The 22,102-nt window shown below is 45.2% G+C and overlaps 1 protein-coding gene across 1 annotated transcript in view; it reads left to right on the top strand.

The window, feature by feature from the left end:
- The window catches only part of LOC124795895 (paired box protein Pax-1-like), a 318,684-nt gene that overhangs the window by 290,819 nt on the left and 5,763 nt on the right, over positions 1 to 22,102 (top strand). The window contains exon 3 of the mRNA XM_047259975.1: positions 12,631 to 12,884. Within this exon, the coding sequence (XP_047115931.1) occupies positions 12,631 to 12,884 (254 nt within the window). The remainder of the gene's footprint in view (positions 1 to 12,630; positions 12,885 to 22,102) is intronic.

Below are 22,102 nucleotides of genomic sequence, written 5' to 3' on the forward strand. Positions count from 1 at the left end.
CCGCCACTTTCGTCATGCTTGGCCTCCCAGGTCCCCAGACCTCAGTCCGTGCGATTATTGGCTGTGGGGTTACCTGAAGTCGCAAGTGTATCGTGATCGACCGACATCTCTAGGGATGCTGGAAGACAACATCCGGCGCCAGTCCTCACCATAACTCCGGACATGCTTTACAGTGCTGTTCACAATATTATTCCTCGACTACAGCTATGGTTGAGGAATGATGGTGGACATATTGAGAATTTCCTGTAAAGAACATCATTTTTGCTTTGTCTTACTTTGTTATGCTAATTATTGCTATTCTGATCAGATGAAGCGCCATCTGTCGGACATCTTTTGAACTTTTGTATTTTTTTGGTTCTAATAAAGCCCGATGTTATTTCAAGCATGCGTGTCAATTTGTACCTCTCTATCTACATTATTCCGTGATTTATTTAGTTTTCAAATTTATACTGACTTTTTGATCACCGGGTACTTTACACAAATAATTAACGTACGAGAACATACATGAAGATGTTTACACGATTCAGAGATAGATAGGATTTTCTTCGTTTATGTTGAAAGATCACTACGGCGACAGAAATAGCATGCGGCTGTCAAGTTAAAATAACAATAAATGTCCCGAATCATGACAACAGTGGATCCCATATGACACGAAAAACAGTAGGAAAGATAAGCATTTTACTATCTTTAAAAAGGAAGCTTTCAACTGTGATCCTTTTTAACCAAACGAATTCCTAAGTACTGTGGAACGCTCACTAAAGACCAACATGTCTAGCATGCAGAAATCTCCACGCATATTTAATTGTCCGTCAGTATACTATGAACACTCGTCTTCGTTGACCGTTATTGTCTTCCAGAAAATTTTAATACATTAATTAGTTCATGTGTTCTACGCTATCAAGAGATAAATTCACATGTTTCTCCATTCATGCTAGAAACGCTTCAGAACGTTCGAATAATAACTACGAATGCAGAGGCCACTCCAGCCTTCTGTAATTCAACAGCGATTTTATACACAAGACTGATATATTATCCGTGGCTAACGTTATTCCCCTTTCTCAGGCATCATGTTAGACGTCTGAATATTATTCTGTCTGGGGTTTTAGGTCGCGCTGTTAGTCATAAAACTTGAGGTAAGAGTGAAAAAAAAAAAGAAAGAAACTGAGCCACCAGCTATGTGGTTCGAGAGACAAACTGGAGCGGAACGAAATAAACACAAATGGGGCGAGAAATTTATTTGTCGGGACAAGGGCAACGCTCCCCTCTGCTCCTGGGGAGGGTTGTTGGGAACTTGGTGTGGCGAAGGATCCACAAGGATAGCCGAGCCAACACCCACCTGCTGCTGCTCCAGATCACTTGTAGAAAATACACGTGCGTAGACCACCCCCCACAGCCGCACGACGTGACCAAATACGACATCAGACGCTTTTCAGTGGACATTGCGCAGTGTAGCTAGCATGTTATCGATATGTGACGTAAACGTCTCGAAACTAATTACTAAATTTCAATACTGATATTAAACTTTATTATTGGATGCTATCTCTGTTTGTTGGCACTGATATTTTATCACATTGCAGAATCAGTCTGTATGTAAATACAGTCATACGATAGACGTGGTTGTGCTACAAAAGCAAACACTTCACCAAAACTGTCGACAGGCCACTCTTCGTGATCATGTATGTAGTTAGTTTTCGTACAGAACTGGGTTAATATTTGGTTGTAGGCTTAATAAATCCTTAACCAAATACCTAAGATTTCCACTTTCCCACAAGTATAGTGACTATGTTACCAGATTATTACTCTAGGTAGCTGCGTGGATCTTCAAGGAAATTCAAAACTGATGTCGTTAACTCAAACACACTGTAATGTTGCGAATCTCAGTTCTGGAGTCCACTTCCATCTCTCAGAATAGACTCAACATCATAACGCAGTACACGTTTGAAGAGAAAATCATCTTCTTAATAAGTACGACTATAGGATAAGTATAGAAGTCTCTAGCAGACATGAAGGAAGATGAAGGTTTGATGTCCGGTCTACGGCGAGGTAATTAGAGACGGAGCACAACTTTGGGGAAAGGTGGCTAAGAAAATTGATAGTGTGCTTTTCAAAAGAACCATCCCAGTATTTGCCTTTAGCGATTTAGGAAAATCACGGAAAATGTAAATTCTTTCCGGAAGCGAGTTCAGTGTGGGAACGCAGACGCAGTAAGTTGGCATAGATACCAGAATCTCCAAGGCCGCGCAGGAATTTGACTCGTGATGCTATCGAATAGAATTACAGTGTCTTGCGAGTTTGTTGAGCGGTCGAAAGGATTTTGCGATGTATCCTTCGTAACACACTGCCATTGCGCCGCCGTCCATATACATTAAATTCGCAAAACAATTTGGCTTAATGTCAATTCGCACTTCACGAGTCGAAACCGAACGTCTAAAAGTTCCATAACGCATGTCAAATGGCGGCATTCACAAAGCCCGTCAATGGCACGGTGCGGAACATCTGCGTCAGGTTTCCTCGGGAAGGAAGTTTCAGGTGGTTCAAATGGCTCTGAGCACTATGGGACTTAACTTCTGAGGTCATCAGTCCCCTAGAACTTAGAACTACTTCAACCTAACTAACCTAAGGAACTCACACACATCCATGCCCGAGGCAGGATTCGAACCTGCGAGCGCAGCAGCAACGCGGTTCCGGAATGAAGCGCCAAGAACCGCTCGGCCACTCCGGCTGGCAAGGAAGTTTCGACGTTGATGCTGGTGAGAGGGCGGTAGCGTCATCTGCTAACATCGGAAGTAAAGCTACTCTCGCCAAATCTACTTTATATGGTAGTGAACTTTGCGCTTTCGTGTCTTTTTAATTTCTGCTTTATTTCTTGCTTTTTATTCGTGACTCAGTCTAAAAGTTCCATTAGCACTACAATATTTTTTTACTGAATCCACAAAAGACGACAAACGATTTAGATTTTACAATACTTGATCACAGAAAAAGTCTACACCATGCGTAAAAAAGCAGGTAAAATTATGAAATAATTTTCGTTGAACAACATTTTTAAAAAAATGAAAATGTAGGTCTATTGAAGTAGGGAAATTAGGTCTTTGACGTTATTTGATACTTAGAAGGAGAACAAAAATGCAATGGATAAGGTAAAAAGGGACTTTGTATTTCCTTCTAAATACTGTTTGATGTATTTGCATTTATGTCTTTACAGTAATAAAAAAGTGAAGTCATATGGCATTGTTGGCTGGGATATCCCACTGGGTGGGTGCAGCCACCCTTCGGAAAGGGTGTTCTTCCTCCACGGAAAGGGTGTTCTTCCTCCGCGCCCATTGGTCCTTTACTTGTGGGTGTGTGCGAGACGTGTCGAAAGTATGTGTATTTTCAGAGTGTAGGTGAATGTGATGCAAATGTTATGTAGGTGTTTTAAGACGATCACGAGAGAAGGCAGAGGGCGAAACAGGTGCCGGCACAAAGCCTACTCCTCTCTAATAGTCCCAAAGGGCCACAGAGTTGACGTCGCCATCTGATGGACGAATCACCATCAATAGTCTCACTTCAAGAGGAACTGTGGAGAAGTTTGGAATTTAATTCAGGACATTGGCTCAATGACTGGTGGTAAGGAACTCCGCGCACCCACCTTTCCTCTCCTTGCCGGCTAAGTACTGGCAGTGAAAATTTCATCCCCACCAGGATACGAACCTGTTTGTCTCCGGATCTAGCGCCACCAAACAGCTGTTTACCTTGCAAACTTAGTCAAGAACATTCACTACGAATTTTGCTTTGGCTATTAATGAACTTTATCATTGCTAGTATTTTTGTAAACCCTCGTCGCCAGTTTTGTAAAGGCATCGTCGCTACTGCTGCGGAGGCCGAGTTGCCACTGTTGCTACGGTAGACCGAGTTAGTGACTTCGTGAAACGGCGTCTGGTGCAGTACACCGCTAAGACAATTTCTCTCTGCCGCTATTACTCAGCTATCCCCCAGGGTCAGGTAACAGTATATGAAAAGGAAGGTTCTAGAACACTCCAACAAATTAGTAACAAAGTCATACAAATGAGTTAAAAAGGTTTACTCGTCTTTGTGACTTGAATATTGAAGTCTGCAACACTGTTTGTAATAGAACACAGAAAGGCCATCAATGGATAACTGCAAATAATCATAAGTAAACTTTACAGTACATAACAAATGCAATTTACAACAACAGGCCGGCCGCTGTGGCCTAGCGGTTTTAGGCGCTTCAGTCTGGAACCGCGAGACCGCTACGGTCGCAGGTTCGATTCCTGCCTCGGGCATGGATGTGTGTGATGTCCTTAGGTTAGTTAGGTTTAAGAAGTTCTCAATTCTAGGGGACTGGTGACAGCAGATGTTAAGTCCCATAGTGCTCAGAGCCTTTTGAACCATTTACAACAACAATCTGTTCACTTCAAAGATTTTACTAAACGACATTTCCTATCCAAGTCAGCCCTGGACGATGATATATAACCAAGTGGACGAGAGCTGCTCTTCTGTCTCCCGAGTCGGCTTCTGTCCGTTGTCGTCCGGTGATTGGCGGATTGTACTCGGCCGGCAATTGGCCAAGGCGAAGTCGATATCTTTATCCTCAGCGCCGACCGTGGCGCTGGTGGAACTCGCGCAAGTGGCGAGTCCCTATGCCACTGGCACCAGTTAGCATCCTTGCGCCTGTGATGCTCCTGCCCTGGCTGTGTCTTGTTCGGACGACACAGCAAGTACTATATTTTGGTACTATATTCTGACTTCTATATCACAAGTAGTATCTCACAACCTAGGTATTAGGCTAACCGAAGTGACGCTGTGTTGACGTGTGTAATATATGACGAAATGATGGCGACGTCGCCTTCAGTTGCGCTGGCGTCCAGTGCCAATCGACCTCGGAAGGCGATGTCCCGGGAAACGAGTTCGATCCTCGATCTGTAGCGCTCAGACACGCCTCGTTGCACTTGGCGTGTCCAGTGGTTCTGCAGCGAATCTTGAAAACGTGGCGCCTGGGAAGGAAGGGCGGAGGGGCAGGGGGGGCGGGAGGTTTCGGCCGGTCCAGCACGTGTCGCGTCCCCAGCAGGAAGTGGGCAGGTCGGCCTCCAAGGCAAGGCAGGCGCCGGCTCGTTAGCTCCACACGTGCTGCGCACGGCGTAGGGACAATGCCGCCACACCTGCAGAGCGCACCGGTAGGGGCTGGTGGCAGACCAGACGTAGATTTTGTAGACAGCTTTCGTAAAGTACCTCAGCCATTCCTCATTGGATAAACATTTAATGGCCTGTCATATCGAAACTGAGATTAAATTCATGTACTCGAACGAGGTGGCAAAACAAAATTGGTCCGGCAAACACAGGATGTTAAAAAAAAAAATCCGTATTTTGAGAGATGGTAGTATCGACCAAGATGAGACAAAAAGTCTAGGAAACATGGAATCAAAAAGGTATACCTTAAGAGCTAAGAGTACTTGTTCATCATCTTACTGTTAAGCTCACGTCTTCCAAAGCAAGTTCTTTGCCGTTTGGAAAGACTTGCAGAATGCATTAAAAAAATGACTACGTATTACTCTATTACTGTGAAACAACAGAGCTTCCGGTATACTCTGCTCGTAATTACGTACAACCCATGCCTCTGAACCGAGCGGGGTGGCGCAGTGGTTAGACACTGGACTCGCATTCGGGAGGACGACGGTTCAATCCCGCGTCCGGCCATCCTGATTTAGGTTTTCCGTGATTTCCCTATATCGCTCCAGGCAAATGCCGGGATGGTTCCTTTGAAAGGGTACGGCCGACTTCCTTTCCCGTCCTTCCCTAATCCGCTGAGACCGATGACCTCGCTGTCTGGTCTCCTTCCCCAAACCAACCAACCATGATTCTGAACTGTCGCTAAAGGATCATGTTTGCCGTTTCCCTTTTGGAACAACACAGTTCCATTCTGCTGGTAAGGGCAGAGCTAAAACTACAATGTAACAGCTTTTCAGATTCTATCACAATGTAAACTCGTCCCTTTGGAATTAATAAATAAGGGTCGAACAAAAGTTTTCCATTCAAAGACCGTACAGTCCAGAAACGATAGTCCAATCAGGCAAAACCGGCGTGAGCACTGAGGCATTCATCTCACCGACGCACCAGGTTGAAGAAACCCGTTTAGTAAAACACCGTGTCCTGTTGCGCGAAGAAGTCCGTCACTGCGTGCTGCACATCTTCGTCCGACAGGAATCGTCGACCTTTCAAGGCCTTTTGTAAGGGAGCGAAGTCGTAAAATCCAACGGAGAGAGATCAGTACTATGCGTTATGACATTTGCGGACTACTGTGTCGGATCGCGACAAATTCCGTGCTGGGCCGGAAAGACTCGAATGCCACACTAGCCTTCGCCTATAGGTCGGTGCTTATATACCCGCATGGTAGTCGCGCTGCGTTGCATATATGTTGCAGCCACCACCTCAAACGGAAACATTCTGATCGCCCCCTATATGTATGTATTGCACTTGCCCAGAACTGTGAACAGTGTTTACTGTAACAACGTAACAGATGTTTACATCATACTATATCCATGGACAACAACAGAGGAATGTGTCCTCATTCGTTTATTCCTTTCTGTAGGTCGTTCATAACATCAAAGAGCTTGCGGTGGAAGATATGTGTTTCACAGTAGCGAATATGAACAAGTGTTTAGAGCTCTTAAGGTATGCATTTTAGGGCCCATGTAACTGGGCATTTTTATCATTTTTTGGTCGACTCTACCATCTCTTAAACTGTGGATACTTTTTTAACACCCTCTATTTGATGGACTGTAAGACACGTAATCCATGTTACATCATCCGCTTCCAGGGCTGCCTATCTTAGAGTGCATAAGTTATTTCGTGGGACGTGTTATCCGTATTTTGCCCATCCTGTATCCATACGGCGTGGAAAGAGGTGGAGCCGATAGTAACTGTATAAAATTAAATTCCACGATCAGTAGTAGAGGACCGCGCCATGTGGTTCGGATGCTGTGTCATCCTCAGCCGTATGGAGTCATTTGGATGCTGTGTGGAGGGACATGAGTATTTTGTAGAATAACAACAGCCGCGTTCACAGGTCCTACACACATACATTATTGGTTTGGGGAACACTTTCCCGCTAAAACATCTGATCTTAATACAGTTGAAAATAAACAATCTTTCGGATAGAGTGGGAGACAATTTGGGATTGTTTACTGATGATGCTACAGTGTGGTGGTGGTAAGTTCCGATGGGACCAAACTGCTGAGGTCATCCGTCCTTAGGCTTACACACTACTTAATCCAACGCTAAGGACAACACACACACTCATGCCCGAGGGAAGACTCGATCCTCAGACGTGGGGAACCGCGCGAACCGTGACAAGGCACCCGGACCGCGCGGCTACCCCGCGCGGCACGCTACAGGATACAGTAAGTATCTTCGTTAAGTGACTTGAGGAGGATACAGGATGACTTAGATACAATTTCTATGTGGTGTGATGAATGGCTGCTCTAAATGCAGAAAAATGGAAGTTAATGCAGACGAATAGGGCGACACAGTCTTAAGTACTGCTCGAGTGTTTGGGATCCACAACATATCGGGTCAAAGGAAGACGTGGAAGCAATTCAGAGGCGCTAGGTTTGCGCTGGTTTTGTTACTGATAAGTTCGATCAACACGCGACTGTTACGGAGATGCTTCGTGAACTCAGATCGGAATTACTGAAGGAGAGAAGTAGTTTTTTTTTCGCAAAACACTATTGAGAAAATTTAGAGAATTGGCATTTGCGGCTGTCTATAAAATGATTCTACTGCCGCCAACATACGTATCGCGTAAAGACCACGATGACCAGATAGGAGAAATTAGGGCTCTTATGGAGGCGTGCCGGCACTCGTTTTTGCCTCGCTCCATTTGAGAGAGAAAATGAAAGGGAAAATTTGGTACTGCACCGTATGGCGGGTTGCTGAATATGTATGCAGATTTTGATACAGACGGAGAATGTGGGGACTATTTCTTGGAAGAGCAATCAGCGTCACCGTCGTTTGGTAACTCCACGGGATATGATCATCAATGACTGGGTTCAGTTGAAAGTGATTTAAAAACTGAATCAGTCAACGAGAACCGCCCTAAGACCGGCCGCCGTGTCATCCTTTCCCATGTGACGTAATTCGGACGTGGTGTGGAGTGGCACGGGTTCATCTTACCGCTCTCCCGGCCGTTGTCGTTTTTCCAGACCTTCATTTAAGTAGCTCCTACATTGGCATCACGAGGCTGAGTGGACTCCTTTCCAGTCCTCCCGCCAAATAACAATGCTTAGTAGTTCCAGTGAATTGAATCCAGGTGCTCCGCATGGCAGTCAGGCGCACTGGCCACTCAGCTACAGAGGAGTTCGATAAAAACTGCGTGGTGAGTCAAACATAGCGTTCAGGTGACCACAGAGGTGTATTACTTGTCTAATTTGACGTATGTAACAGGGGGACGTGATGTCACTCTCACAAAGGATGGCAATATTGCACTTCTATTTAAAAATCCCGTAAAACAAGCAGAGTATATGAGCGGAACATTGATATAAAAATTATGAGTTACGAAGTACTGAAATTCGAATATTAATTTCAGAAGTGTTCCCGAGAAGATTGAGAGATGATAACGTACTTAGGTCCTTCGGGTATAAGTTATTTCCCCATGTTTTCTGGATCAATATCTACTGATGATTAATAACTTACCAGTTAACACTAAAATGGCGATTGCCTCTAGTAGGAAGCCCTTTTTTGAGCGTGAGCCTTTGCTCACGTGCAGGGATCCACCTGCAACGTGAAACTGGCGAACGGTCCTGTTTGATCTTCCTGCAGTAAGACTCACTTCGGTCACAAAAATTAGTCTCACTTTTGTTAGTCGATTGTTTGTATCCATAAGCAGAGTGAGCAGGCATCCCACACATGGTAGGTGGACTTTAAAGAGACAACGGGCGCTTTCACGGTCGGTATAGTCTGAGGCCGGGCTAAGCAGACGTATAGGTTCGACAACATATTAATTTAAGCTGACGCTGAATTCTGAAGCTCAGAAGAACTTGGATAGCACACATACAAGCTGAGATACCATGAATGCTATTTTCACGATTGTATCGAGAATGGGGGACAATCGCCGAGCCTCGCGTGAACCAAGCTGCCGTTCAGGTAGATACTAAGAAAAGTTCTGCTGCCGTTTCATGGTGATCTGCCAATCTCCCTCTATCTGTTTCACTTCCTCGCTGCCCTTATCTAATCTTTGTCGGCTCCAATGAACTTCTGTTATCCCATTTTCCTGGCAATGAACGCCGGTATGCCTTTTGTGCTTATGTGCGATAATTCGTGCACCCTTTGCCATATTTTCGTGGTGTTATTATTCAATCGGTGATTAGTAATTGTCTTTTGTAATTGTACTTTGTAATTGTACTTTTAAAGACTCTCAATACGACTCTTATTTGTTTGTAAAGCACCCTTCCTGCAGTATATTTTTTATGTGTAGCTAATCGTCTACACTAGCATGGAGAGCTGTATCAAACCAGTCTCTGGACTGGAGACCACAACAACAACAACAACAATCGTCTAAAAACGTGATTGAGTAGAAAGGCTTGGTATAATTTCACGCTGCCAATAGAAAAAGAAATCTGATATCGTACTGTACCACTGCCTTGACAGGAAATTTTAGTCCCTGTTCCCAGTTCTGCTAGCAAGGGAAGAGGGCACTTTAAAGGCTACCCTACCTGAATGCAGAGTATAGTTTTACAGACACAATACATATATGACTGAGTGGCAAAAAGTGAGCTTTTGATTGCGAACGTACAAAAGATAATTCCCTGATTAATTTGTCAATTTAGAATGTTTTTACTGCCTAGTGTCCTTCTTGATTAATCTCTCAGTTTTTCCGACGTAACTGGTTAAACTCATAGCGTGTTTGTGGTTATACAGGTGAGTGGAGACTGAGTCAGGGAGAGAGAAGCCAAGAATCGCTTATCTATCTTATGCCGGCTCAATATCCGGAAAGACGCTAGACTTCTACGGAAACATGGGATCATTTCATTTCACTCGTGTCAGTAAAGATAAATAGCCTTCTTCGTAATATTAAAGACGATCCGAAAGCCGGGTTTGTACCGCATTCCATGCGAATGTAGCATGTGTTATGTGGGGCAGCCTATCAGAACAGTCGAGGAGAGAGGCTAGAAACATCAGCGACACCCCTGACTAAATCAACGAAGCAAGTAAACTGTTGCCCAGAAATGGCCTCAATATAATCACGAAATGAAATACGCGGAGACCACCATCTTAGTGCAAACGCAAACTATCTGGACCAGCCTAATTGTGGAGTCTATCGAATAAATGTGTCGGAAAAGGTAACAAACATGAATGGTGGTTTCATTTCTTTTTTTTTCTTTTAATAAGCATGGAGTTTGGAATTCAGTTTGTTAAAATATAGCGTGTGTGTGAATTCTTAAGGGATCAAACTGCTGAGGTCATCGGTCGTTAAAATATAGCCTGCCGACATAGTCATCAGAACTGGCACATGCTAAGAGATTGTGATTTTGAGCGAATATCAGCACGGGCGCTGGAAAACAAAAGAGCATCAAAGGGCGTAGATGCGAGTCGAAGTCACAACCATCTTACAAGTAGCGGCGCGGGAGCAACAATGGTTCATAGTTTGGTTGGAGCCCAGGCAGGGTGTAAACATAACAGCACAACTCACATACTTACTGTTAGACAGAAGAGGAAAGACGATTAAATCTCATGGGACCCTGCTCAGAAAACTTCTAAATCTGTCTTTCAGGGCGTGAACTAGCGATATTCTTTGCACCTTGCGCAGAAAAGAACTAGGTAAGCGATAGTTCACATAGTGATGTACAAAAAGTCCTCTTTCCCGTGAAGAGACCGGAATGAAACGTTAAGGTGTGGTACGAGAATGAGTACCCTTTGCCACACAGTGAGTCTTTGAATATAATTATAGATCTAAACGGAGATAATCGTTTGCGAGAATTCGCTATGGCCTAATCCTCAGGAAACTGATGTCACCGATGATGCAAAAGTGCATTGACTTTGCCGGCCGCTCTGGTCGAGCGGTTCTAGTCTCCTTCAGTCTGGAACCGTGCGACCGCTACGGTCGCAGGTTCGAATCCTGCCTCGGGCATGGATGTGTGTGATGTCCTTAGGTTAGTTAGGTTTAACTGGTTCTAAGTTCTAGGGGACTGATGACCTCAAATGTTATGTCCCATAGTCAGTTGAACCATTTTTTTGACCTTGTGACACAGACAGTTATCCTGCTTCCTGCAGGGGAAGTCTTTAAGCATGAAGGGATGCAGGCGGTCTTCAGTAATATTCACGTAGTCCACAGACCTCGAGGCCAGGTGAATGTCTCGAAGAACATAATACAGCACTTAGCGGCGTGTGTCCGTGACGCGTTACATGTTCCGAGCAGGCGTTCACCTGGATGACAAAGCATCCGAACAGGATTGTCGAACTGCTATAACGAGAACCGTAACTCACCGAGCAGATGACTCGATTCCATTAATCACAGGCTTAATCTCGATAATGTCCACTTCAGTCGTAATTCAAATGAAGTTGGGGAACGCATACGTGTCGTCTAGTGCGGAGCCCCGTGATTAACAGTGAGGGCTGAACGGTGTGCTCTGAAACGCTTGTGTCCCTTTTACTGTATTGTCAGATCTGTCACAGAACGCCGCCTATCCCACTTTACAGAGGGTACGAGTCCCCAGCCTCCATGTTCAATGATGAGGCGCGGACGTCCTGTACCTTGTCTCCTGCTACCGGCACCGTCATCCTTTAACCACTTTCAAAATGGTTCAAATGGCTCTGAGCACTATGGGACTTAACTTCTGAGGTCATCAGTCCCCTAGAACTTACAACTACTTAAACCTAACTAACCTAAGGACATCACACACATTCATGTCCGAGGCAGGATTCGAACCTGCGACCGTAGCGGTCGCGCGGCTCCAGACTGAAGCACCTAGAATCGCTCGGCCACTCCGGCCGGCTAACCACTTTCAATAGATACTTACGACAGTAGCAGACGAATACCTCACCAGCTTCGCCGTGCGATGCACTTGTTGCCAGGCTCCGGGCTATAGCTACCTGCTGATTATCGACGTTCTCTCTGTCAACCTGCTTCACCATATGCGGCCCGTACTGACGCAAGAATGATTCCCTGTTCGTCTCTGCTGCGCTTGTACATTTTCCTTACCGCGTCACGTGCCCGCAGCGCCAATAGGCGATACCCAGTCTCACGATTGTTTGTGTTTTACGTCACCAGTCGTATGCAGTTTACCAGACTTGCCTACAGCCGCTACGCCACGGCGCTGGCTCGTCTAAACTTGTCGTGCTTCAGAAAGAGAAAACCGCTGTGAAAGAAACGGCCGTCTAAATTTTAAGCACAGGTTGTATACATACTATCAGATAATAACGACCACAATTACTATCAACAGTCTCCGAAATTTTATCGGTGGCGTTCGCGTTCATCGTGTAGGTAGAATATGGTGGTGGCGTGGTGGCTGGAGGCAAGTGCTAATCCATCGCAGTTCATTAGCTTATGACTCTTCTCTTGTGCGCAATAGTACTTCCACTGAGTGTGTTTGCCTGCGACCAGAGAGGTGAGGGCTGGCGTGCCGTGCTATGCTGCAGAGTCGCAGTGCCAGCAGCAGTACGGGGAGGTGAACCAGCTGGGCGGCGTCTTCGTGAACGGGAGGCCGCTGCCCAACGCGGTGCGCATGCGCATCGTGGAGCTGGCGCAGCTGGGCATCCGGCCGTGCGACATCTCGCGCCAGCTGCGCGTCTCGCACGGCTGCGTCTCCAAGATCCTGGCGCGCTACCACGAGACCGGATCCATCCTGCCCGGCGCCATCGGCGGCAGCAAGCCGCGCGTCACCACGCCCAAGGTAGGCAGGCACCGCAAACGCTCAATTTATTATACTTCCCCTAGGCTGCGCTCCACAGCTCCACTGTACCTACAGAACGAGGTTAACGAAACATATGCTGTTGACATGTACACTCCTGGAAATTGAAATAAGAACACTGTGAATTCATTGTCCCAGGAAGGGGAAACTTTATTGACACATTCCTGGGGTCAGATACATCACATGATCACACTGACAGAACCACAGGCACATAGACACAGGCAACAGAGCATGCACAATGTCGGCACTAGTACAGTATATCCACCTTTCGCAGCAATGCAGGCTGCTACTCTCCCATGGAGACGATCGTAGAGATGCTGGATGTAGTCCTGTGGAACGGCTTGCCATGCCATTTCCACCTGGCGCCTCAGTTGGACCAGCGTTCGTGCTGGACGTGCAGACCGCGTGAGACGACGCTTCATCCAGTCCCAAACATGCTCAATGGGGGACAGATCCGGAGATCTTGCTGGCCAGGGTAGTTGACTTACACCTTCTAGAGCACGTTGGGTGGCACGGGATACATGCGGACGTGCATTGTCCTGTTGGAACAGCAAGTTCCCTTGCCGGTCTAGGAATGGTAGAACGATGGGTTCGATGACGGTTTGGATGTACCGTGCACTATTCAGTGTCCCCTCGACGATCACCAGTGGTGTACGGCCAGTGTAGGAGATCGCACATGATGCCGGGTGTTGGCCCTGTGTGCCTCGGTCGTATGCAGCCCTGATTGTGGCGCTCACCTGCACGGCGCCAAACACGCATACGAACATCATTGGCACCAAGGCAGAAGCGACTCTCATCGCTGAAGACGACACGTCTCCACTCGTCCCTCCATTCACGCCTGTCGCGACACCACTGGAGGCGGGCTGCACGATGTTGGGGCGTGAGCGGAAGACGGCCTAACGGTGTGCGGGACCGTAGCCCAGCTTCGTGGAGACGGTTGCGAATGGTCCTCGCCGATACCCCAGGAGCAACAGCGTCCCTAATTTGCTGGGAAGTGGCGGTGCGGTCCCCTACGGCACTGCGTAGGATCCTACGGTCTTGGCGTGCATCCGTGCGTCGCTGCGGTCCGGTCCCAGGTCGACGGGCACGTGCACCTTCCGCCGACCACTGGCGACAACATCGATGTACTGTGGAGACCTCACGCCCCACGTGTTGAGCAATTCGGCGGCACGTCCACCCGGCCTCCCGCATGCCCACTATACGCCCTCGCTCAAAGTCCGTCAACTGCACATACGGTTCACGTCCACGCTGTCGCGGCATGCTACCAGTGTTAAAGACTGCGATGGAGCTCCGTATGCCACGGCAAACTAGCTGACACTGACGGCGGCGGTGCACAAATGCTGCGCAGCTAGCGCCATTCGACGGCCAACACCACGGTTCCTGGTGTGTCCGCTGTGCCGTGCGTGTGATCATTGCTTGTACAGCCCTCTCGCAGTGTCCGGAGCAAGTATGGTGGGTCTGACACACCGGTGCCAATGTGTTCTTTTTTCCATTTCCAGGAGTGTATATTTATTTACAGACAAGTCTCGGACAAGCGACATCTTCAGGTATCGTTTTAACATTGTTGTTGTTGTGGTCTTCAGCCCTGAGACTGGTTTGATGCAGCTCTCCATGCTGCTCTATCCTGTGCAAGCTTCTTCATCTCCCAGTACTTACTGCAACCTACATCCTTCTGAATCTGCTTAGTGTATTCATCTGCTGGTCTCCCTCTACGATTTTTACCCTCCACGCTGCCCTTCAATGCTAAGCTTGTGATCACTTGATGCCTCAGAACATGCCGTACCAACCGGTCCCTTCTTCTTGTCAAGTTGTGCCACAAACTCCTCTGCTCCCCTATTCTATTCAAAACTTCCTCCTTAGTTACGTGATCTACCCATCTAATCTTCAGCATTCTTCTGTAGCACCACATATCAAAGACTTCTATTCTCTTCTTGTCCAAACTATTTATCGTCCATGTTTCACTTCCATACATGGCTACACTCCATACAAATACTTTCAGAAACGACTTCCTGACACTAAAATCTATACTCGATGTTAACAAATTTCTCTCCTTCAGAAACGCTTTCCTTGCCATTGCCAGTCTACATTTTATATCCTCTCTACTTCGACCATCATCAGTTATTTTGCTCCCCAAATAGCAAAACTCCTTTACTACTTTAAGCCTCTCATTTCCTAATCTAATTCCCTCAGCATCACCCGAGTTAACTCAAGTACATTCCATTACCCTCATTTTACTTTTGTTGATGTTCATCTTATATCCTCCTTTCAAGACACTGTCCATTCCGTTCAACTGCTCTTCCAAGTCCTTTGCTGTCTCTGACAGAATTACAATGTCATCGGCGAACCTCAAAGCTTTTATTTCTTCTCCATGGATTTTAATACCTACTCCGAATTTTTCTTTTGTTTCCTTTACTGCTTGCTCAATATACAGATTGAATAACATCGGGGAGAGGGTACAACCCTGTCTCACTCCCTTCCCAACCACTGCTTCCCTTTCATGCCCCTCGACTCTTATAACTGCCATCTGCTTTCTGTACAAATTGTAAATAGCCTTTCGCTCCCTGTATTTTATCCCTGCCACCTTCAGAATTTGAAATAGAGTATTCCAGTCAACATTGTCAAAAGCTTTCGCTGAGTCTACAAATGCTAGAAACGTAGGCTTGCCTTTCATTAATCTTAGTAAGGTTAGTATTGCCTCACGTGTTCCAACATTTCTACGGAATCCAAACTGATCTTCTCCGAGGTCGGCTTCTACCAGTTTTTCCATTCGTCTGTATAGAATTCGCGTTAGTATTTTGCAGCTGTGACTTATTAAACTGATAATTCGGTAATTTTCACATCTGTCTACCGCTGCTTTCTTTGGGATTGGAATTATTATATTCTTCTTGAAGCCTGAGGGTATTTCGCCTGTCTCATACATCTTGTTCACCAGATGGTAGAGTTTTGTGATGACTGGCTCTCCCAAGGCCGTCAGTAGTTCTAATGGAATGTTGTCTCTTCCCGGGGCCATGTTTCGACTCAAGTATTTCAGTGCTGTGTCAAACTCTTCATGCAGTATCGCATCTCGCATTTCGTCTTAATCTACATCCTCTTCCATTTCCATAATATTGTCCTCAAGTACATCGCCCTTGTATAGACCCTCTATATACTCCTTCCACCTTTCTGCTTTCCCTTCTTTGCTTAGAACTGGGTTTCCATCAGAGCTCTTGATATTCTCCAAAGGTCTCTTTAATTTTCCTGTAGGCAGTATCTATCTTACCCCTAGTGAGATAAGCCTCTACATCCTTACATTTGTCCTCTAGCCATCCCTGCTTAGCGGTTTTGCACTTCCTGTCGATCTCATTTTTGAGACGTTTGTATTTCTTTTTGCCTGCATCATTTACTGTATTTTTATATTTTCTCCTTTCATCAATTAAATTCAATATTTCTTCTGTTACCCAAGGATTTCTACAACCGCTCGTCTTTTTACCTACTTGATAGTCTGCTGCCTTCACTACTTCATCCCTCAAAGCTACCCATTCTTCTTCTACTGTATTTCTTTCCCCCGTTCCTGTCAATTGTTCCCTTATGCTCTCCTTGAAACTCTCTACAACCTCTGGTTTAGTCAGTTTATCCAGGTCCCATCTCCCTTAATTCCCACCTTTTTGCAGTTTCTTCAGTTTTAATCCACAGTTCATAACCAACAGATTGTGGTCAGAGTCCACATCTGCCCCTGGCAATGTCTTACAATTTAAAACCTGGTTCCTAAAGCTCTATCTTACCATTATATAATCTATCTGATACCTTTTAGCATCTCAGGGTTCTTCCATGTTTAACATTACGTTATCTAAAACACGTCCTGCTACAACAACATTCCACTAACTCAAATATTTCAGTTCACTGTGGGTCACGTATTTTTACGCTGCATCTGGCCTGTCTCAAAAGTTTCGATTCCGGATTAATACAAATAGAGAAAGGTGAAGATGGTTGTTTAAATGTTTCAGGTGCCCCCGCGCCACCCAACTTGAGTACAACGCACAGAATGTTCATACAACCATGTGAAACTGTCAGAAACGTCCTTCTTTGGGATGTTGTTCATCTCGTTCATCACATTGGCTCGAATGTCATTCAAGGTGTTAACCATGTGAATTTTTGCATTTTGTCGTTTCGTGGTACTTTCAAATGGACAACACTAAGTCTCGTCACCAGTGATGGTTTTTTTTTTTCTAGAAAAGCATTGTCCGCGTTTTGGATATCAATACAGTCGCGACAGGTGTGCACACGTTGTTCTAGTTGGGAGTCAAGGTGCACGAGACAAACTTCGCGCACATCTTTCTGTTCATGAAAATATTCTGCAGAATGTCTTGAAAACTTGATTTAGAGACATTGTTCCATTCCGATTTGTGATGCAATAATATTGACACGTCATGGTCTGTTAACACTGCCTCCTCACAACTGACTGGTCGGATGCGCATTTATTGTTCACAGTTGTTTGTTAGTTCAAACTACCTGCCGCGCGGAATGGCCGCGCGGTTAGAGGAGCCATGTCACAGATTGCGCGGCCTCTCCCGCCAGAGGTTGCAGTCCTCCCTCGGGCATGGGTGTGTGTGTTCTCCTTAGCGTAACGTAGTTTAAGTTAGTTTAAGTAGTATGTAAGTCTAGGGACCGGTGACCTCAGCAGTTTGGTCCCTTAGCAATTTAGCCACATTTGAACATTCAAACTACCACAGTAATTACTGCGCTGACGCCGCTTACGCGCTAGGAAGAGAATCAGTCTCGAAATATTTTCGACGGGCGATATGTGTGTGTAAACCTGTTTACTTCAATGACAGACGTAGCATTGTCGTCGAATGGATGCCCTTTCGTTTTCACCTGCTAATATTCAAACAACCCTCGCCACAGCAACATTCCACTAATTCAAGTTAGAGAAAGCACTCGTTAGATAGTGTGAACATACGACACCATGCTGAAAAACTTACATTGCGACTATCAGATTCTTTATCCACTCCTGAACTGTTACACAACAAATACTGTTAATGAAAACAATTACGTATCTGACGCCAAGGAACCTTCCTTTAACTTGATGTAATCTTAACCTGTCACTTGAATATTATTACTGGACCGAAACTAGTTGTATAGCGTGCGCGAAATAAAACTGACCCGGAAAATATTTCATGCACCTTAAGGTTGGTAGCGCAGCTTACCATCATCTGTCCTGGGGTGTGGATTATGTATGTTGGGTTGGCACCTTAAAGTGAATGAAACATTTACCGCACCAGTTTTTTTTTTTTTTTTATTTTGGCCGTCCTGTCTTGAAGGGAGGTCGTAAGATGGACATCAACAAAAGTAAAACAAGAGCAACGACATATTTTCGAATTAAATCAGGCGATGACGCTCAGGGTGTTAGATTGGGGGTAGCCGAGACGTTTTGCTTTTTGGGTTAACCATGGATGAAGTATGGAGGATATGAAATGCAGCGTGGCAAGTTACAAGAAAGAGTTTCTGAAAAGAAAATGTTGTTAACATCAAATATAAATCTGAGTGCTAAGAAGTGTTTTTTGAAGGTATTTGTATATAAACTTTTTAAACATGATGCCACAGAAGAATGCTGAAGAACAGGTGGATAGACCGAATAAATAATGTCGACTTTCTCACTCGAACTAGGCCGCGCGGGTAGCCGTGCGGTCTCAGGCGCCTTGTCACGGCTCGCGCGGCTCCCTCCTCAGAGGTTCGAGTCCTCCCTCGGGCGTGGGTGTGTGTGTTAGATTAAGTATTGCGTAAGCTTAGGGAACGATGACCTCAGCAGTTTAGTCCCATAAGACATTACCACAGACTTCCAAACTTTTTTCACTCTAACTGAGGGAAAAAAATATGGCACAACCTGACAAAAGAAGGGATGGGTTGATAGGGCACAATCTGAGGCCGCAAGGAATCTTCAATTTGGAAATGAAAGGAAGTATATGTGGTAAATGTAACTGAGGGAAATCCAGGCTTGAATACAGTAAGAGGGTTAAAATGGACGTATGTGACGGTAATTAACACAAATGGAGACAGGGAACTATGAAGATGCGCATCAGAGATGAAGTTGCACAGGACATAGTAGCGTGAAGAATATCTTCAGACTGAAGACCACAACAACAACAACAACAACAACGCAACAGCTTTTGATGTTTCCATGATGATCTTTTGTCAACAAAATACTTGTTGCTATGTTGAGATAGGATGTATAGCAAATTTTGTGTTTCACGAAATTCATGCGAATGTGCCACTTCATAAGAATTTGGCAACTAAACATACTGGCAGATTATAAAATTTTGCGCGACCGGGACTCGTAAACCCATCTTTCACCTCACAAGCTGCGCTCTTGCCAGCTGAGCTATCCATGTATCCGCGTCCTCTGAATCGGTGCTAGCTTCTGCCCAACTTCCTCCCAAATTTCCGACTATCTGTAGTTCGATTAAAACTAGCTGGAGTTTGATAGCTAGCGAGCTGCACTTCTTCCGCCACCAGTACACCAATGGAAGCTGTTCTAGCATCCTGTGTTGCTACATTCACTGCACAAACACTCACTGTGTGAGAAGATCAGAGACGTGTTTTCAGATCACACTGAGGCAGCAAAGAAGTCTGATTGGGTTCAGGACCCAGAAGTTCGGTCATTCCCAAAGAGAGACAAGTTTAGACTTACCCGTGTTCAGAGATGCTGCTGTGGGACGAAGCATTAGGCAAGTCTCGTACCCATTCACTGGACTGCTACATCTAAGATACTGGTTAACATGAACTGCCGAGCTTCAAGGCGTACCGTACTTACAATATGCCGTGAGGAATTACGAGGGTCACTCCAAAAGAAATGCACCCTATTTTTTTTTTTAAATCCACCTTTTATTCTACATGTTTCAAAGTTTTACTGTGTGTAGATACATCCTTTAGGAACAATATTTTCATTTCTCCATGTAATTTCCATCCCTCTCAACTGCGTTACGCCATCTTGGAACCAGCGCCTGTATACCCGCACGGTAAAATTCTGGACCAACCTGTTGGAGCTACTGTTTGGCAGCGTGCACAAGGGAGTCATCATCCGCAAACCTTGTTCCACGAAGAGAGTCTTTCAGTTTCCCAAAGAGATGATAGTCACATGCGTCTGACAGCAGTCACCAATTCGTTAACTCTCTGTACATTGTCTGGAGTGTGTGCAGTACGAGGCTTGCCACTGCGAGGACAATCCTCAATATTGCCGTGCCCGCTTTCATCACGAAACCTGCTTGCCCACCGACTAACTGTACTGTGATCGACAGCAGCATCTCCATACACCTTTTTCAACATCTTGTGGATGTTTCCTACTGTCTCGTTTTCACAGCACAGGAATTCTATGACAGCACGTTGCTTCTGACGAACGTCAAGTGTAGCAGCCATCTTGAAGACATGCTGTGACGCCGCCACTCACGGGAACAGGTTGAACTAAGTTTAAAAACAAGCGGGAAGGATGTATCTACATACTGTAAAACTTTCACACATGCAGAATGAAAACTGTATTTTTACAAAAATAGTGTGCATTTCTTTTGGAGTGACCCTCGTAGAAGTCTATTTCTGTGGACGCGTTGTTACCTTGACGCAACTGTCCACATGAACGAATGCGCGATGTCCCTTATTGAGGTGCAAACGACGTTTTCATTAATATTTTACGAAGATTTTATGCAGTGATTTTTCATGTTACTTGATTTACTGCTAAGATGGGTGTATACGGCTCACACGGTTTCCTGCAAACAGTTCATACATCATTGCGTCGTGCCAGCTGTGAAAGCCGGTGGAGAGAGTGTTGTTGTGCGGGGCTCCTATCCTGGTTAACCTTGGAGCCATCCACTAAACGAACATCAGACAGTGCCACTACTTTTTGCAGATGACACAAATGTTGTAATCAGTCTGCTTAGAGAACACTGTTAATTACTTTTTCAAAAGATTAATAAGTGGTTGTCTACAAATGGACTCTTCCTTAATTTCGAAAAAACACAGTATATTGACTTCTGTACAACAACTAGGATATCAACAGTAAATTAAGCATATGAATATGTCAATGGAAAATATATACGGATATAAAAATTGCTGAAAGTTTGAAGCGAAAGAAACATGATATTTATTTGCTCATACAACTAAGATCAGCAGCGTCTGCTTTTCGCATAACTGCTACACTTCGAAACAAACAAATTTTACATGTTTATACTCATTAGTGTGTTATGGTACAATTTTCTGTGGAAACTTAGCACTTGAAAAGAAAATACTGATTGCGCAAAAGTGAGCAGTGAGAATCATCTTTGGCTTTTGCTCACATTCACCTTGGAGTCGCCTCTTCACGGAGGCACGCATTCTAATTGCATCTTCGTATTTTATGAATTCGCTCATGAAATTCGTCACGTATAATGAATCGTAATATTAAAATTAAATATGCGTCTACAAAAAAAGGAGTTACTCTGAAGAAATGAGTTTAAGCTACATTTAAACTCTCCTTTTGCACCTGTCAGACACTTTAATAAGTTCATTCTTACTACGTTTAAGCTACCGTTCTATTTATTAACCTCTAAATGTCAAAGACACAAATGTTATGAAATGAAATGTCGTGTGACTAGGGCCTCCCGCCAGGTAGACCGTTCGCCGGGTGCAAGTCTTTCGATTTGACGCCACTTCGGCGACTTGCGCGTCGATGGGGATGAAATGATGATGATTAGGACAACACAACACCCAGTCCCTAAGCGGAGAAAATCTCCGACCCAGCCGGGAATCGAACCCGAGCCCTTAGGATTGACATTCTTTCGCGCTGACCACTCAGCTACCGTGAGCAGACACGAAATGAAATGATCGTATGGCATTGTTGGCCGGTAGGCGCCATTCGGACGAGTTCGGGTGCCGTATTGCAGGTCGTTTTTAGGTGACGCAACATCGACGACTTGCGAGTCAATGATGATGAAAATGATGACGAAGGACACATAACACCCAGTCCCCTGCCGGGAATCGAACCCAGGCCCCCTGTGTGATAGGCGGTAACGCTACCGCTACGCTCCGGAGGCGAACATAGACACAAATAAATCATGTATACGTAGCCTGTAAGCTGACTCGTTCCACGTAATTTCGATAAAAGTCTGCTAAATGAACTGCTGAAGATGACATTAACTAGTAACTAATTTCGTTATTCCAAAACGAACAGAAGTTTTAATGAAGGCATTTCAGAAAAT

Source organism: Schistocerca piceifrons, chromosome 4 (genome assembly GCF_021461385.2).
Source record: "Schistocerca piceifrons isolate TAMUIC-IGC-003096 chromosome 4, iqSchPice1.1, whole genome shotgun sequence".
Classification (NCBI taxonomy): Eukaryota; Metazoa; Arthropoda; class Insecta; order Orthoptera; family Acrididae; genus Schistocerca; species Schistocerca piceifrons.